The 20,100-nt window shown below is 41.0% G+C and overlaps 1 protein-coding gene across 1 annotated transcript in view; it reads left to right on the top strand.

Moving 5' to 3' along the window:
• Positions 1-20,100, top strand: part of LOC126188725 (protein eyes shut-like) — a 290,275-nt gene that overhangs the window by 42,484 nt on the left and 227,691 nt on the right. Inside the window, 1 exon segment of the mRNA XM_049930332.1 lies at positions 4,352-4,468. Coding sequence (XP_049786289.1) covers positions 4,352-4,468 — 117 coding nt within the window.

Here is a 20,100-nt window from a genome sequence, read left to right as displayed (position 1 = left end):
AAAAACTTTATGAGATTCTGATGGTTTTACAACATACAATGATGCTCTATCTCTAGTAGAGCTATGATTTTTCCAAGTTATGAGTTTTTGAAATGATAGCAGAACTTAATTGACACCCTGTATTATTTTAAATTTGTGACTTATTACTCAGAACAAACTTAGTAAAAGATAAATGTATTGTGAGGCTGTTCTTAATATACCTAGTTTGATGAATAAGCCTGCATGATTCAGCGATAATCAGGTGCTGACACTTGATATTATCCTTATGATGTGTTTAGTGTGTAATTAATACTTTCTGTTTAGTTGTAGAACTCCTACAAAAAGTATTCCAAATGGCAGTAATGAATGGAAGTATGGAAGTATGCAAAGTAAACAAACTTTCTGATACTTTCTTAGCCAAAATTTGTTAACATTGCTGAACTTGGTCTTTTGACAAACACTGTCCACTTACTGTAAACCATTGAATAATTAAAAAAAAATTCATTTATTTTTCTTCTGATGTCCTGCCTCTTTTGTGCATAACTGTGATGCTTGCATAATCAGCAAAGAACTCTTTATCATTGTTTGATGGTTATTTGTGTGTATCAAGAATGTGACTAATGCCAATAGTAATTAGACACAACCAGAAAAATATTCCTCATGAAAACTGTATGAGCTGTGCAACATGATCATTTGCTTTCTATCAACTAAGTACAAAGTGAACAACTTTCACTAAGTCATATGATGTTATGTCCTTAGTGTAACCACTTTGTTGTGTGAATAAAACTGTAACATATTTGGCAACTGGAGTGTTTAATTTCAATAATCATACATTCAACAGTGTGAAAGAACAGTGGGAATTTGAGTTGTGGCAGTTAAACCACTCTCTCATAAGCAAGACAAAATCATTAAAATGTGTTTTATTGGAATTAGGTAAAGATGAATTGCATCTGGCACAAGTGTTTATTTTTCTTCTCTCTTTCTTTCTTTTTTACCCCTTTTTTCTCTGCCTCCTCTCTTTTTTGCAATATCAGCTTCATTATGTTAGTTTATTTATTAGCAACCAATAAAATTATTTACAGGTGAATTAAACAATGGAAATGACCACATCTGCTAGATGATATTAAATGCTGAACCATATAAGATATGCCTAGTCAACTGTCATGCCCCATCAGAAGATGCTGACGAAGAAACAAAGAACAGTTTCTATCTCAAGCTATAAAATATAGTAGATGGGCTACCTAGGCATTCAATCCAACAAGCAATGAGAATGGTGTCAGGCTAATTAACTTCGCTGAAACAATGAGAATGACCATCAGAAGTATGTACTTCCCATGTAAAGAAGTACATAAGGTTACCTGAATGTCCCCAGATGGAAGTATGAAGAACCAGATCGATCATTTTCTAGTTGACCGAGGGCTTCATGGAAGTGCCAAACATGTACGAACCTTCCGCAGGGCAGATATGAACTCCGACCACTTTTTGGTTGTAGCCAAACTATGTCTGAAACTGTCTACCAAATGACGAAATAATGCAGAAAGGATGGTCGGCTTTGACAAGGAAAAATTGAAAGCTATAGCAATGAGACAGTGATACCAAAAAAATTGGCAGAACATCTCAAAACTTTGGAAGATCCTAACAACATAGAAGGCACATGGTTGACACTATGGAATGCAGTGCTACTGAGCGCAAATGAAGAGCTTGTTTGCCTTCCAAGACGCAAAAGTAAACCTTGGTTTGATGAAGAATGTCAGAAATCTGTAGAGACCAGATCAGCGAGGAGGCTGAAATGGCTAGAGAAACCCTCAGACGATAAAAGAATAGCTTATTGTGAGGTGAGGCGAAACACAGACTAGCTCATAAGGAGGAAGAAATGGGAACACCAAAAAAATCTCATGATAGCAGTCGAAGAGACAAAGTTATCATGCCCTTTTTTCCAGGCCTGAAGATTTGCCAGCGGTGTCTACCAGCAACATACATTGGTTTTAGCGAGTGAGACTGGTGAAGTATTACCATCCCTAGACCAGACAAACATACTTAAAAAACATTTTAAGAATTTATTGAACCATGAAAGCCTAACAGTGTTGACAACTCAGACACGGGTCCAATTTGATAGTGAGGAAATCCCTGAACCATCAGAGGAAGAAATCTGTGTTGCGCTAAAGGCCCTCAGGAACAACAAGGATCCAGGTGGTAGTGCTATTACAGCCGAGATGCTACACCTGGGGGGTGAAGCATTGGTGGAGGCATTGAAGCAGTTAATATCTACCACCTGGACAGCGGAAAAAATTCCTAAAGAATGGAAGGGTGCAATTATATGCCACACATCTATCCAAATACTGCAGGATTTCTCTACTTGACATTGGGTACAAAGTATTTACAAAGCTGCTCCTAAACCACTTGAAACTATTGGATGAAGAAATTATAGGCTTTTATCAATGTGGGTTCATCTCTGGATGGTCGACTCTTGGTCACATATTTGCCTTGAGGCAAGTAACAGAAAAAATTTAGGAGTTCGTCCAGAAACTACACCTCATCTTCGTTGATTTTAGACAAGTGTATCACAGCATTAACTGCTGCATGCTATGGAAAATGGTAGAAGAACTCGACATTCCACCTAAATACATCTGACTAATAGCAACTTGCTACTCCCAATCAACTTGCCAAGTAAGGTTCGGTGGCCAACTATCGTCACCATTCAGTATTCAAAATGGATTGTGACAAGGAGATTGGCGTCAGTGCTATTCAACTTGTCCTTGGAAAAAGCAAGCTGCAACACCGATTGAAGCAGAAAAATGAAGATGGTGGGAATGGATGTAATCCTGGCATTTGCTGATGATGTTGTGATCCTTGGCAACACCCAGGAGCAAGTAAGTGCTGACACTTCATGATTCCTCCACAACGTGAAACAAATATGGCTGGTAGTGAATGAGAGGAAAACAAAATATCTTATCGTCTTGTGACATCAAGCTCCTCTCCCCTCCATTATTGTTGACAAGTATGCCCTTGGACGAGTAAGAGCATTCAAATATCTTGGATCCAACTGACCAATAAAAGTGAAGAGACAGAAGAGGTGCCGCAATGAATAACAAATGCTAATTGCATTTTCTTCAGCCTAAACAATCTATTCAAATCCTGGCTGATATCACTTAAAAAGCAAGATTTGTCTGTACTTTTATATGGTTATGAAACCTGGCCAACTTCAGCAACAACTGGAGAAGCAATTTGTGCATTCGAGAGGAAGGTACTGTGGAAGATATGTGGACCTGTCTACAATGCTGTGGAAGGTAAATGGGAATGAAGAACAAAAGAAGACCTGTACCAGTGGTATGGAAAGCCACACATCTGCCGCATATTGGGGCAGAAGATGCTACAGTGGTTTGGCCACATCTTCTGAGCTGATGGATCCCTCCCTAGCCATGTTCTCATTCCCAACCTGCTGGGAGACGCCCATAGGGCTGACCAAGGACGCAGTAGAAGGATCGGGTACTGGCAATACTCAAACGAGTGGAGCCGATAGCCGTAGAAGATGAGGCTGGGGACTGACAGCGATGGACCGCCGTCTGCAGTAAATGTCTCCAATACTGAGATTGTGACTGACTGGTGTTTTTTTGTTTTTGTAATGTGTACCTTTCCAAATTTTTGTGATGAAAGGCTGTCTTCTGGAGTAGACAACACAGAGACACGTGCAAAAGCAAACACAACTCACATACATGTGACCATTGTCTCTGTCTTTTTGTTGTGCCTGTCTGCAACTCAACATCTTCACTATATGGTAAGTAACAGTCTTTCCTTTTCATAATATTTGCAGACATATTATGCTGATCTGATCACTATTAATGAGAGACGGCCATGCTTTTTTAGTTTGTGAAATGTTCATAAGCCTGATTTTCTACCAATCCCTTGGTCTTTTCCAACAAAGTGAGTCTCATTGTAGAGAGAGCTATATTAATTGGTTTTTGAGTTATTATTGAATCCTTGTAACTTACAGCATGTAAATGAATAGCTGAAAACATTGCAGACTATGAAAACAAAGAAACAATTGGTTAAGTAGCTTTCATATTTTTCTTCAGTATGAAATCGGTTATGAGTGTGATTACAGTTGCCCTACCCACAAGTTTTTTTCTGTCTTTCATCTCACCTGTAAATTTTTTAGTGGCAGCTCTTGGTTACAAAAGCTGTGATTACAGTTTGTAATACCAAGAGTGTTTGGAGTTTATTGGTATGTTCTGAATCATTTCTTGTTGGTGTTTGTTGCTACTTCTATAGTCACAGGTGACATGAATAGACATAAAAAAGTGATATAATAAAAATACATCACTGATGGAATTTTCATATTCAAAATAAATTCATGTAGGATTGTTTCTTCCAGGAGTAATGTGTGAAATTGATGAAGAGGTCTGCAATACCACAGCAGAAACAAATTGCTACAATGGAGGACTCTGTATTGAGGGACCTGGAATATCATTCAGTTGTATTTGCTCTCCAGGTAATTTCTTTACTTATTTATGTCTCATCCCATTAGCAACTTTGTGTGTGTGTGTGTGTGTGTGTGTGTGTGTGTGTGTGTGTGTGTGATAGTACAGATTAATTTGAATAAAACATTCCATATATGTTCATTTTTTATTGGATACAGAAATACAGCTGGATGTATAGAGAAGTTTTCATTTCGTGTGATAGTACACCAGTTGCTACTGATTTGTTTACTGATGTTCATTTTTATTTTGAAATTCAAGTTGTGAAGTTGTGCTTGACTTAGCATAATTGAATTTTTCATCTGTGGTTGTGTCTGTGATTAGTTGGCCAATTCTGCTGTATCATTTGTGCATGTTTTATGAATTTACAAATGTCGAATATGCTGGTATAATATTTGGGTATGGTTTTATAATGGAAATGGTGCTGCTTGTAGAGAATATGGACAGATGATTTCCCAATCACAGAGTACCAGATTCAAGAGTGATTACTCATGTTTCCATTAAACTGTGTGTGACTGGTGCAGTGCCCAGCCAGAATGCTTCATCTGAATGTGCAGATGAATAGAGTTTGGCTGAGGTAGATGACATTATTCAGTTGGTGGAACACAGCACTTCAACAAGTACATGCAGAATTTCTTCACATACTGGTGTTTCACATACAAGAATGTGGTGGATTTATGCACAGCCACTATTCTTGTCATTTACAGTGGATTTGACATCTCTGAGAACAAAATGAAAACATATAATTGGAATATAGTTGTTAGCTAATTTCAAATTGCCAAATAATCTGATTAATACTGTTTATTAATGAGTCCACTCTCATTTCTGATGGTATCAGTAACCCTGATAACTCACATCTGTGATCCAATAAAGCCCACACAACTTTGTGGAGATGCATTTTCAAGAACAATTCCTTATGAATGTCTGGTGTGGCATGACAGACAGTCATTGGGCCTCTTGTGGTGCTGCATTGTCTTCAGGTGCCATTATCTGGAGTGTACACCATTATTGTAAAAGGTTCCTTTGGCTACAAATATGACAGGGCTCCAGGACATTCTGGTCATGAGGTGACACATCTAAGCCTAACATTTCCTGGAGAGAACCAGTAGAAATAGTCATGTTTTTCAGCCACCAAGATCCCCAGACTTTATCCCCTTTGGATTTTTTTACCACTGGAAGTGGTTGAAAGGCAAAATCTTCAAAGAAAAAGTAAACACAAGAGATGAACTGACTGTTCAGATTATGAATAGTGCTGCCATCATAAAAGAACACTGAGATGACCTCAGGAGAGTTAGATGTGATGTTGTCAAGAAAATTTGAAAGTGCAATGAAGTCAGAGGTAAAATTTATGAAAATCAGCTTTTAACATAATCTTTTGCTTTTGTTTAATGACTTTCATGAGTATTTGTTTCGGTTGCATTCTAACAGCTGTATCTCTGTGGAAAATAACAATTGGACACTTATATGGAGTGTTTTATTTGAACTAGTCTGTACTACTACCTCTTACAATATTTACTGTTCCTTCCAAAACACCCAGTACATTACGGCTGTTTCTCCAAAGAGGAGACATTTTTAATTTTGTACTTGCAGTGTGAGGAAACAGCAGAAACAATACTGTTCCTCATGTGTCTCATGTGATGCCCAATGTTAGTGAAATTGTTGGTTATTCGCCATTAAAAACAACAGTAATAGTAAAATAAAAACATTAGGTCTACATCTTTGCTTACGCCATTTTTTCTCAACATTCATGGCTTTATTACGATTCAAAGTAACAGTCATTGCTGGTTGTTATTTTCTCCTATCTTTCGGGCAGCATATGAATCCTGCAACAGAAGAATGGAGTGTCTTTTGTCAATTTTGCACTTGTTCATATTACTGGAAGTGCTGGTCAGCCAGGCCATGTGTCATTGATCAAAAAAGGTGGTGGTCAGAGGGAGCAATGTGTGGAGAATATGGCTGATAGGGTAGAACTTCCCAACTCAACATTTCCAGTTATGTTTTGACAGGTTGTGCGACATGAGGTTGAGCATTGTCACATAGTAAAATCATCTTTTCATGTCTATTGCTCTATTGTGGCCATTTGTTTCTCAGTGCTCAACTCAGACATGTCAGTTGCTTTTGATAATGATCTCCTGTGATGGTTTCAGTCTGTTTCAGTAGCTCATAATACATTATACTGATCTGGTCCCACCAAATACAGAGCATGACCTTCTAGCCACGAGTATTTGGTTTGCCCATTGATGTGGAAGCATGGCCAGGATGTCCCCATGATTTCTTGCATTTAAGAGTATCATAAGAAACCAATTCATGCCCAATCACAATACATTGCAGAAATCCCTTCTGCTTCTGCCTGGCAAGCAGTTGTTCACAAGCAAACAAACTCCGCTAACATCTGTTGGCTTAATGTTGTAAGGTGCTAGTGTCTTTGCTTCTGTACCATTCCCATGGCTTTCAGTCAATTGAAAATGACTTGTATTCCCAGTGATTGTGCTAATTCCTGTTGCATCTGACACACATCATGGTCAAGTAATGCCTCCAATTTGGTGTTTTCAAAAATCTTCTCTCTTCCACACCTCTGCCAATCTTTGACATCAAAATCCCTATTCTTGAACCATTCTCTGCATGTTATTTCACTAATAGTTGCCTCACCATAGGACTTACTCATCATTTTATGAGCCTCAGCTGCAGATTTCTTCGTGTTAAAGCAGAAAATTAAAACTTCCTGCAAATGACAAGAATTGGGCACATAAGTTATCCTATTCAATTGAGCATAACTTTATGTTGCAATCACAAATTGACTAATAGTGCAATGGCGTTATATTTACAAATGCCTTAAATACAACCTGCACCACCAGTTGCTGCTACAGCCATCTATTGCGCACTGGTGGAAGCAAAGTTGTAGATCTAATAAAAAATTTAAGAGGAATTTCATTTGCGTATTCAACAGTAAAAACCTAATTTAGTCTAGTGGGATATTCTGTCTAATGGTTCATGTTAACAAGAACAGTAAAACACAAAGAATAACCAGTATTCCAGCAGTGGCTGAGTAGTGGTACTGTATGGCACTAGCAGACAGATAGTGTGGTGTGCAGGCCGACATTCAAGAAAGAGCAACCCAAGCAAGGGTGATGAGGCAAACCAATGTTTAAAAATATGAAAACTGCTAGGGGACACTGGATTTGGCTTTTTTATCTCAAAGTGTAGTAAAATACAGAGCAATAGATTGTATTATTAATTTGGCTCTGTGGCTTGCTCTCAGAACTCTCTAATGTAATCAATAACAGCAGTAGACACTGAAAAATTGGTTAGCACTTGCTCACCTATTCTTCCTTGCTTGATTTGTGCCATTTTGTGTGCCAGTTCATCCATCACTGTCTGTCTGCTACTGCCCTGAAATAGGGTTACTCAGCCACTGTTAGAGTACTGATTATGCTTTATGTTTTTCTGTACCTGTTAACATCTGCCATTAAACTGAATACTGTACTTGATTAGTTTTTGATCACTATGTTAAATTGACACATAAAATTGCACTTTAAGAAACATTTCAAATAACTAGAAACAAATTGACTCCATTGTCAAATTGGGTGTTGCAAGGAACTGGTGATGAGTGGTATCTGTTAGAGCTGACTCCACCTGCATATTTCAAGAATGGTACAGCAAATATTGTGAAACAATGAGAACATGTGTGCACTCTTAGGATGTGTATGTTTGTGTGTGTGTGTGTGTGTGTGTGTGTGTTGTTTACAACAGAAATGATAACATAGTATGTAAATCATACACATGTAGTCTTCATCTGCTCCTAAATTAACAGTTTTGTTTTACTCTTGAATTTCTAGAGCTGTTTGTAATGTTTACTGTTATTCTTTCTTGTATAATTTTATGTAATTATAATAATAATAATCTTAAAATGTAATATTCCCAAAGAGACCCATTTTCTCAATCTGTGGTTAAAAAATAATTTCATTTCCAAACAATGGAAAATCTGTGATGGAATAATAACAATATGAAAATTATAGATAACTACTTACCACACAAGATGTTAAGTGGCAGACAAGCACGTTGGGTCACACACACACACACACACACACACACACACACACACACACACACATGCACATGCACATAACACTCCTACATACATTGGCCACTGTCATCTCCAGGTGCAAAGGCCCACCTGTGACTGCATCTGACATGAGCAGTGATCTTTTCAGGGATAGGTAGCAGGGGTACAGAAGGGGTGTGGGGTGAGGAGGAAGAGGGTTGGAGGAAAATTTATGGCAAATATTGATCCCAGTCGATATGTGTCTTGTTCACATAGTAAGATATTTTAATGATTCTGCTATGATCCTGTACCACTCTGCCATTGGCTTTAGGATGGGAGGGATAGTTCTGCACTTCCCAATTCTTAAAAACTTACATACTTATACAAATAAAGCAGACTTAAAATTGGTTCCTTCGGCCATCAAAATGGCATCAGGGCATCCAAAAGGCAATCCTAGGTTTGCAAGAAATTCTTTTGCTGCTATAGTGGCCATCATGTTGGCAATTGGTACCGAAATCAGGTAGCATGAAAAATGGCTGATAATTCACATAATGTTCTTGCTCTCCTGTAGCATCCATTAAAAAGGTCCCACAATATCTAAAGCTACAATCTCAAAAGTCCTAGAGGAGGAAAAATGGTCGATAATTTGAAGAGTGTACTTGTTCTTCTGTTGTGTCTATGGAAAGGTTTCCATAGGGTCTTGAACTAAAATTTCAATGGATCTAGAGGCTGCAGATAAGGTTTGCAATTGGATTCAGAGTCTGGCCTGTGTGTGTCCAGGAATGGAATACACATGGGAATATTATTTTCAATATCATACTTTATACTATAACAGACTTGGGTACTGTAGTGACATTGCATGATGATATGATGCTGAAATGCCTTTGGTATCAAAAACTGATTCTCAAGGGGCATTTTGTGATACAGGATACCATCTTCAGATACAGGGTGTTTCAAAAATGACCAGTATATTGGAAACGGCAATAAAAACTAAATGAGCAGCGATAGAAATACACCGTTTGTTGCAATATGCTTGGGACAACAGTACATTTTCAGGCAGACAAACTTTCGAAATTACAGTAGTTACAATTTTCAACAACAGATGGCGCTGCGGTCTGGGAAACTCTATAGTACGATATTTTCCACATATCCACCATGCGTAGCAATAATATGGCGTAGTCTCTGAATGAAATTACCCGAAACCTTTGACAACGTGTCTGGCGGAATGGCTTCACATGCAGATGAGATGTACTGCTTCAGCTGTTCAATTGTTTCTGGATTCTGGCGGTACACCTGGTCTTTCAAGTGTCCCCACAGAAAGAAGTCACAGGGGTTCATGTCTGGCGAATAGGGAGGCCAATCCACGCCGCCTCCTGTATGTTTCGGATAGCCCAAAGCAATCACACGATCATCGAAATATTCATTCAGGAAATTAAAGACGTTGGCCGTGCGATGTGGCCGGGCACCATCTTGCATAAACCACGAGGTGTTCGCAGTGTCGTCTAAGGCAGTTTGTACCGCCACAAATTCACGAAGAATGTCCAGATAGCATGATGCAGTAATCGTTTCGGATCTGAAAAATGGGCCAATGATTCCTTTGGAAGAAATGGCGGCCCAGACCAGTACTTTTTGAGGATGCAGGGACGATGGGACTGCAACATGGGGCTTTTCGGTTCCCCATATGCGCCAGTTCTGTTTATTGACGAAGCCGTCCAGGTAAAAATAAGCTTCATCAGTAAACCAAATGCTGCCCACATGCATATTGCCGTCATCAATCCTGTGCACTATATTGTTAGCGAATGTCTCTCATGCAGCAATGGTAGCGGCGCTGAGGGGTTGCCGCGTTTGAATTTTGTATGGATAGAGGTGTAAACTCTGGCGCATGAGACGATACGTGGACGTTGGCGTCATTTGGACCGCAGCTGCAACACGGCGAACGGAAACCCGAGGCCGCTGTTGGATCACCTGCTGCACTAATTGCGCGTTGCCCTCTGTGGTTGCCGTACGCGGTCGCCCTACCTTTCCAGCACGTTCATCCGTCACGTTCCCAGTCCGTTGAAATTTTTCAAACAGATCCTTTATTGTATCGCTTTTCAGTCCTTTGGTTACATTAAACCTCTGTTGAAAACTTCGTCTTGTTGCAACAACACTGTGTTCTAGGCGGTGGAATTCCAACACCAGAAAAATCCTCTGTTCTAAGGAATAAACCATGTTGTCTACAGCACACTTGCACGTTGTGAACAGCACACGCTTACAGCAGAAAGACGACGTACAGAATGGCGCACCCACAGACTGCGTTGTCTTCTATATCTTTCACATCACTTGCAGCGCCATCTGTTGTTGAAAATTGTAACTACTGTAATTTCGAAAGTTTGTCCACCTGAAAATGTACTGTTGTCCCAAGCATATTGCAACAAACGGTGTATTTCTATCGCTGCTCGTTTAGTTTTTATTGCCGTTTCAAATATACCGGTCATTTTTGAAACACCCTGTATGAAATATAGAAGAGCAGTGCATCATCAGCATTCTGCATCCTGTTCTTAAGCCTCTTGCACCTCAGCAATAAGCACCTCATCTGCTTACAAAACATGAACCATCCTGATCAGTGCATCTACATTCTGATGTAATTTTCTAGGCTTGTGATGAGTGTCGTAATCATTTTCACTTAGTTTTAATGCCCATCTCAGCAGTCAACTTCTTGGATGCATTGAATTCAATAGCTACAGTGAAGTCGTATGATCAGTAATGACTGTGAACTTTTTTGTATCGTATTGGTAGCATTTAAAATAGTACACCCCAAACACCAAAGCTGATAACTCCTTCTCAGTTGTGCATTAGTTGATTTCTTTCTAACTGAGCTGGTGAGATGTAAAACAAACTGTTTCTTTTTCCCATGTTGTTCCAGGCTTATGACAAATCCCGCAAAAAAGTTGCTAGCATCACAAGATAAGACAGACATTAGGCTATAATAACAAAGGAGATTTTGTCAAAACATCTTTAATCTGTTGCATTGTTGTCTTGATTTTGCAGTCCATCCAAAAGGTGCCAATATCTTTAGTAACCTGGGCACAGGTTTGGTCAGAGGAGCATAATCTTTGACAAACCTAATTTTTGATGAACTGGTGATAATAATTTATAAACCCACAGAATGACTGTAATTCCTACATATTAATGAGAACAGGGAAATTATCTACTGCTTCTGTAAGTCATTGATCTGGTTCCACCAGGCCCAGGAACTGAACCTGTGACTCTGTGAAAGAATGTTCCACTAACATCAAATTACCCCCTTGTAATCACACTGAAACACGCTTTAGTCATTCAGCATGTTCTCTGATGGTGTGTCAAAACACACTTATATCATACAAATAAACCAAACACATAGTTGGTTTCAATCCTCTTAATATCCGATCTGTGAACTGCTGAAATGTAATGGTTGATGCTTTTCTCAAACCAAACAACATCCTACGAAATTGGTTCAATCCTGAAGGCAGCCAACGTCATGTACATTCTACAGAAAGGTGAACACATTTTCTGAGGGTTTTTTGAAAGTGGCTACTACAACACTATTTACTATGTTAGACTGTGGGTCAATGGTATTGCTAGCCTCAAGTTTCCTAAGTTCCTTGGAGTAGTAGACCAATGCTCAAATCTTTCTTTAAGATGGACAGTTGTGTCTGGACCTGTTCTAACCTCTTCTCTAAGTCAAAATTATTAAGAACAAGTATGTTAATCTACTCTTACAAAGCCTTAACATGTCCTGTCCTCACTGCTACTCACCTCTGCTCAGCTTTCTGTCTGTATGCGTATCGTGGGCTCGTTCCTACCCAGCATGGGTGTAAAAGTGGTAACAATAGCAAATAAGGTCTTTACAACAAAATGAAGGCTCTGGAATGCTGCATCACTTGCAAAGGAAAGGCAGTTCATTGCTTACTAGCTGCAACATCCTTGATTATCTCCACCAACAGATCAGCAACTGGGCAGCTGTAATGCACTTACCGTATTTACTCGAATCTAAGCCGCACTTTTTTTCCGGTTTTCGTAATCCAAAAAACCGCCTGCGGCTTAGAATCGAGTGCAAAGCAAGCAGAAGTTATGAAAAATGTCGGTACATGCCGCCACAACTAACTTCTGCCACCGAATATATGTAGCGCTACGCAGGCATACTTTGTAGAGGATAAATACTGGCGCCAAAATCTCAGTGTCAGTAAATAAATTAAAAAAAAAGGAGAAGATGAGCTTTTTTTCTCCGCCGCGAGTTTCGACCACTGCATTTTCATACATTATCCAACGAAGTAAATACAAATTCCGTATTGTTCATCTTCGAATGTAGCACAATTTCAGTGTACTACGAAAATCTGACTGGCAAGACTGTTTGGGATGTTTGTCAATATGGCCAACTCTACGTTCTGAATTTTTTCCTATCTGTGAGAAGAGATGGTTGCTAATAGGAACCTGATGAAATTTGAATCATATACAGTATTCTCTTCACCATAAGAATTATACGAATATAAACATTTTGCCATGTATTCTTTCGTATTTGCTGCTATCTCATTTAAATCCTGTCTGCCTAATAAACTACGAAACTAGAGTGAGACAACAGCAAACGCGGAAGAATATACGTATCATGTCATGTTTATATGCGTATTATTCTTATGCCTAATAGTGATACAGTCAGAAATGAAGCACGGCAAGTGACTAGATTTTTAAATCTAAAATGACTCTAATTTCTGTGCAGAATTTGATGTAATAAAGAAGCGACTGCAAAGATTTTCAAACGGAGAAAAATTTTCGCCTAACTTTCGTTCAGAACATGTTCTATCATACGCAGTCTATTATTTGATTCTTGTTGATCATTATCAAAGAAAGCAGCAGTGTAAGTAACAACAAATAGCGGTCTCTTGCCATTGTTTCGCTAATGAGACGAATGCTTTTTTTTTTTGTACGCGGCGGTAGCGCGCACAAAAGCAAGCCGTGCTGCGAGCCGCGACAGGCCGTAAACACGCACTATCAGAATGCGACAAACAATGCATGACACAGTGCAGTAATGCATTTTCAGCTTAAGAGTGACGCAAACACCTATAACAAAGAAAACGGCAATTATCAGATCAAAGCAAAATAAGCAATCGATTCAAACCAGACGAAGCACGTGAAAAAGGAAGGGCACCCGTATAAATACGGACGGAGCGCCTGACGCATTGCAATGGCTACGTGGTAAAGCTTAACTGCTAAGCTTAGACTCGAACCAAACTACTGTAGCTGTATCATTCATTCGACCTAAATTGTGTCTCATATTACAATGGACAAACTTTGTTTCGATTTGGAGGTGCGGCCTAGAACTTTTCCCTCCCCTTGAATTTCGAGTCTCAAATTTCAGGTGCGGCTTAGATTCGGGAAATTTTTTTTTCCTTTATTTCGAGTCTCATTTTTCAGGTGCGGCTTAGATTCGAGTGCGGCTTAGATTCAAGTAAATACGGTACATTTTGGGTGGTTAGCGATGGCAGTAATATGAGGTTACAGCAGGGGCATGTTCACGTTTATCAGGGAAGCTAGCCACATAGCATAATGGATTCTCAGTGTGACAGAGCTGGCTCACAGACTCCATGCTGTGATGGACCTTGCTCGCCAGAGCAGTGGAAAGCATGGCTTCAGCAAGAGCAGCTACACCTGGTGGCTGCATACGTAATGCAGTAGCATGAGAAACAAACTTACAGTGTCCGTGCTCAATTTATGGAATTCAGCCATGAAAATGTGGCCTTATTAACGGACCACAAAGTCAGCCATCCCACTTAATTGACAGCAGTTTTTTTACAGATGCCCAGGTGGGAGAGGGGTGGGCACATGATAAGGGTAGCTTCAAATAAGAACAGGAGGATTAAATAGGTAAAAATGATCCTGTGTCTCAGTGTACAGGTTACAAAGAATGTGCCTGGGGAAGGTGAACATGCCATCAACCGTTTGGAGGAACTATCAGCTTACCCTTTTCTCACATGATATACTGCAAACTATGGATGCAGGGCAACAGGCAGATTTCATATTTCTAGATGTCCAGAAAACATTTAACATGGTGCCCCACTTCAGACTGTTAATGAAGGTACGAGCATTCTAATGTTCCTGACTTAAAGTGTGAGTGTGAATCTGGGTTATTTCGGTTTATTCTCCCAAACCACCTTCCACTTCTTTACGAGGTGACTTACTTGGAATTTGCAGCCACTCTTCTTTACTGGATAGCTGGCTGCTGGAAACCCTCTTGACTGGAAACCCTCTTGACTCCGTCGAATAACGCTAGGTACAGGAATTTTTAGACTCTGTCTACTTATGAAATAAGCAGATATACAAACTTTGCTTTTTGTCAATTAACAATGTATTTGACTTTCATACACAATAAAACTATCACTTTCAACAAATAACTTTCGGTAAGTCTCTTGTACAGTCGAACGTCAGAAACAGATTGAATTACAGTTAAAAGAAAGTTGGCTTTGCCACCATAACTTTTCTTAACATAAATCAGAAAATAAGTCTTGCCTATAGCAAAGTTATGTCAAGAGTTTTCAAGAGTTCTTTTTCAACTGTCTTTGTTTTAATAACAATAGTCAATGACCCAGTGAGCTCAGACCTGCATATAAACTCCATGGTTCTTACTTACACACTCACTAAAACATCTATGGATTGCCCGACAGGTACTTATCGGTGCCGTTCGTCTGCCACATCTACTTTCTTCCGGCGACTGATTTTAAACCTGCACACACAAACATGTGATGCTCAGTAGGTAGGATTCTACCATCCCACACTCATATCCAGATTGGTATGTATACCGCAGAGACAGGCTGGACAGTGAAGGGGGAGGTGTGTTTATAGTGATAAGAAGTGCAATAGTATCAAAGGAAATTGACGTAGATCCGAAATGTGAAATAATTTGGGTGAAGGTCACGGTTAAAGCAGGCTCAGACATGGTAATTGGATGTCTCTATAGGCCCCCTGGCTCAGCAGCTGCTGTGGCTGAGCACCTGAAGGATAATTTCGAAAATACACTCCTGGAAATTGAAATAAGAACACCGTGAATTCATTGTCCCAGGAAGGGGAAACTTTATTGACACATTCCTGGGGTCAGATACATCACATGATCACACTGACAGAACCACAGGCACATAGACACAGGCAACAGAGCATGCACAATGTCGGCACTAGTACAGTGTATATCCACCTTTCGCAGCAATGCAGGCTGCTATTCTCCCATGGAGACGATCGTAGAGATGCTGGATGTAGTCCTGTGGAACGGCTTGCCATGCCATTTCCACCTGGCGCCTCAGTTGGACCAGCGTTCGTGCTGGACGTGCAGACCACGTGAGACGACGCTTCATCCAGTCCCAAACATGCTCAATGGGGGACAGATCCGGAGATCTTGCTGGCCAGGGTAGTTGACTTACACCTTCTAGAGCACGTTGGGTGGCACGGGATACATGCGGACGTGCATTGTCCTGTTGGAACAGCAAGTTCCCTTACCGGTCTAGGAATGGTAGAACGATGGGTTCGATGACGGTTTGGATGTACCGTGCACTATTCAGTGTCCCCTCGACGATCACCAGTGGTGTACGGCCAGTGTAGGAGATCGCTCCCCACACCATGATGCCGGGTGTTGGCCCTATGTGCCTCGGTCGTATGCAGTCCTGATTGTGGCGCTCACCTGCACGGCGCCAAACACGCATACGACCATCATTGGCACCAAGGCAGAAGCGACTCTCATCGCTGAAGACGACACGTCTCCATTCGTCCCTCCATTCACGCCTGTCGCGACACCACTGGAGGCGGGCTGCACGATGTTGGGGCGTGAGCGGAAGACGGCCTAACGGTGTGCGGGACCGTAGCCCAGCTTCATGGAGACGGTTGCGAATGGTCCTCGCCGATACCCCAGGAGCAACAGTGTCCCTAATTTGCTGGGAAGTGGCAGTGTGGTCCCCTACGGCACTGCGTAGGATCCTACGGTCTTGGCGTGCATCCGTGCGTCGCTGCGGTCCGATCCCAGGTCGACGGGCACGTGCACCTTCCGCCGACCACTGGCGACAACATCGATGTACTGTGGAGACCTCACGCCCCACGTGTTGAGCAATTCGGCGGTACGTCCACCCGGCCTCCCGCATGCCCACTATACGCCCTCGCTCAAAGTCCGTCAACTGCACATACGGTTCACGTCCACGCTGTCGCGGCATGCTACCAGTGTTAAAGACTGCGATGGAGCTCCGTATGCCACGGCAAACTGGCTGACACTGACGGCAGCGGTGCACAAATGCTGCGCAGCTAGCGCCATTCGACGGCCAACACCGCGGTTCCTGGTGTGTCCGCTGTGCCGTGCGTGTGATCATTGCTTGTACAGCCCTCTCGCAGTGTCCGGAGCAAGTATGGTGGGTCTGACACACCGGTGTCAATGTGTTCTTTTATCCATTTCCAGGAGTGTATTTCGAGTAGATTTCCCCACCATGTTATAGTTCTGGGTGGAGATTTTGATTTGCCGGATGTAGACTGGGAGACTCAAATGTTCATAACGGGTGGCAGGGACAAAGAATCCAGTGAAATTTTTTTAAGTGCTTTATCTGAAAACTACCTTGAGCAGTTAAACAGAGAACCGACTCGTGGTGATAACATGTTAGGCCTTCTGGTGACAAACAGACCCGAACTATTTGAAACAGTTAACACAGAACAGGGAATCAGTGATCATAAAGCAGTTACTGCATTGATGATTTCAGCCGTAAATAGAAATATTAAAAAAGGTAGCAAGATTTTTCTGTTTAGCAAAAGTGGCAAAAATCAGATTACAGAGTACCTGACAGCTCAACACAAAAGTTTTGTCTCAAGTACAGATAGTGTTGAGGATCAGTGGACAAAGTTCAAAACCATTGTACAATATGCATTAGATGAGTATGTGCCAAGCACGATCGTAAGAGATGGAAAAGAACCGCCGTGGTACAACAACTGAGTTAGAAAACTGCTGCGGAAGCAAAGGGAACTTCACAGCAAACATAAACATAGCCAAAGCCTTGCAGGCAAACAAAAATTACACAAAGCGAAATGTAGTGTGATGAGGGCTATGCGAGAGGCGTTCAATAAATTTGAAGGTAAAGTTCTATTTACTGACTTGGCAGAAAATCCTAAGAAATTTTGGTGTTATGTCAAAGCAGTAGGTCGATCAAAAGAAAATGTCCATTCACTCTGTGACCAAAATGGTACTGAAACAGAGGATGCCAGACTAAAGGCCGAAATACTAAATGTCTTTTTCCAAAGCTGCTTCACAGAGGAAGACTGCACTGTAGTTCCTTCTCTAGATTGTTGTACAGATGACAAAATGGTAGATATCGAAATAGACGACAGAGGGATAGAGAAACAATTAAAATCGCTCAAAAGAGGGAAGGCTGCTGGACCTGATGGGAAACCAGTTCGATTTTACACAGAGTACGCGAAGGAACTTGCCCCCCTTCTTGCAGCGGTGTACCGTAGGTCTCTAGAAGAGCGTAGCATTCCAAAGGATTGGAAAAGGGCACAGGTCATCCCCGTTTTCAAGAAGAGACGTCGAACAGATGAGCAAAACTATAGACCTATATCTCTAACGTTGATCAGTTGTAGAATTTTGGAACACGTATTATGTTCAAGTATAATGACTTTTCTGGAGACTAGAAATCTACTCTGTAGGAATCAGCATGGGTTTCGAAAAAGAAGACGGTCATGTGAAACCCAGCTCGCACTATTCGTCCACGGGACTCAGAGGGCCATAGACACGGGTTCACAGGTAGATGCCGTGTTTCTTGACTTCTGCAATGCATTCGATACAGTTCCCCACAGTCGTTTAATGAACAAAGTAAGAGCATATGGACTATCAGACCAATTGTGTGATTGGATTGAAGAGTTCCTAGATAACAGAACGCAGCATGTCATTCTCAATGGAGAGAAGTCTTCCGAAGTAAGAGTGATTTCAGGTGTGCCGCAGGGGAGTGTCATAGGACCGTTGCTATTCACAATATACATAAATGACCTTGTGGATGACATCGGAAGTTCACTGAGGCTTTTTGCACATGATGCTGTGGTGTATCGAGAGGTTGTAACAATGGAAAATTGTACTGAAATGCAGGAGGATCTGCAGTGAATTGACGCATGGTTTTTGGAGGGAATGGCAATTGAATCTCAATGTAGACAAGTGTAATGTGCTGCGAATACATAGAAAGATAGATCCCTTATCATTTAGCTAAAAAATAGCAGGTCAGCAACTGGAAGCAGTTAATTCCATAAATTATCTGGGAGTATGCGTTAGGAGTGATTTAAAATGGAATGATCATATAAAGTTGATCGTTGGTAAAGCAGATGACAGACAGATTCATTGGAAGAATCCCAAGGAAATGCAATCCAAAAACAAAGGAAGTAGGTTACAGTACGCTTGTTCGCCCATTGCTTGAATACTGCTCAGCAGTATGGGATCCATACCAGATAGGGTTGATAGAAGAGATAGAGAAGATCCAACGGAGAGCAGCGCGCTTCGTTACAGGATCATTTAGTAATTGTGAAAGCGTTAGGGAAATGACAGATAAACTCCAGTGGAAGACTCTGCAGGAGAGACGCTCAGTAGCTCGGTACGGGCTTTTGTTAAAGTTTTGAGAACATACCTTCACCGAAGAGTCAAGCAGTATATTGCTCCCTCCTACGTATATCTCGCGAAGAGACCATGAGGGTAAAATCAGAGAGATTAGAGCCCACACGGAGGCATACCGACAATCCTTCTTTCCACGAACAGTACGAGACTAGAATAGAAGGGAGAACCGATAGAGGTACTCAAGGTACCCTCCGCCACACACCGTCAGGTGGCTTGCGGAGTATGGATGTACATGTAGAATATCGCGTGTTTGAGACAGTAAAAGGCTGAGTGGTTCTAGAATTTACACAGAAATTCTCGAATCACTACAGCATGTGGAATAGGTTCTCAGATACATGAGCAGCTTGAAGAATTCTCATTTAATAGAACCCAGTATGTTGTCCTCAATCGCGAGTGTTCATCAGAGACAATGGTATCATCAGGAGCGCCCCCGGGGAGTATGATAGTATTGCTATTATTTCCTGTGTATGTAAATGATCTGACAGACAGGGTGAGCAGCTGTCTGATTTTTTGCTGATGATACTGTGGTATACGGAAAGGTGTTGAAGCCAAGTGACTGTAGGGGTTATACAAGATGACTTAGACAAAATATATAGATTGTGTGGTGAATGGCAGTTAGCTCTAAATTTAGAAAAATGTAAGTTAATGCAGATGAGTAGGAAAAACAAACACATAGTGCTCAGATACAGTGTTATTAGCGTCCTGTTTGACACAGTCATGACTTTTAAATATCTGTGTATAACATTGCAAAGTGATATGAAATGGAACGAGCATGTGTGGATTGTGGTCGGGAAGGTGAATGATCGACTTCAGTGTATTGGGAAAGTCTGTGTCATCTGTAGCGGAGACTGCATATAGGATGCTTGTGCAGCCTATTCTTGAGTACTGCTCAAGTGTTTAGGATCTGTACCAGGTCAGATTAAATAAGATATCGAAGCAGTTCAGAGGCAGATTGCTAAATTTGTTACCAATAG

This window comes from Schistocerca cancellata, chromosome 5 (assembly GCF_023864275.1).
Source record: "Schistocerca cancellata isolate TAMUIC-IGC-003103 chromosome 5, iqSchCanc2.1, whole genome shotgun sequence".
NCBI classification, from domain to species: Eukaryota; Metazoa; Arthropoda; class Insecta; order Orthoptera; family Acrididae; genus Schistocerca; species Schistocerca cancellata.
The sequence above is the reverse complement of the archived record's forward strand: the minus strand, read 5'-3'. Positions and strand labels throughout refer to the sequence as shown.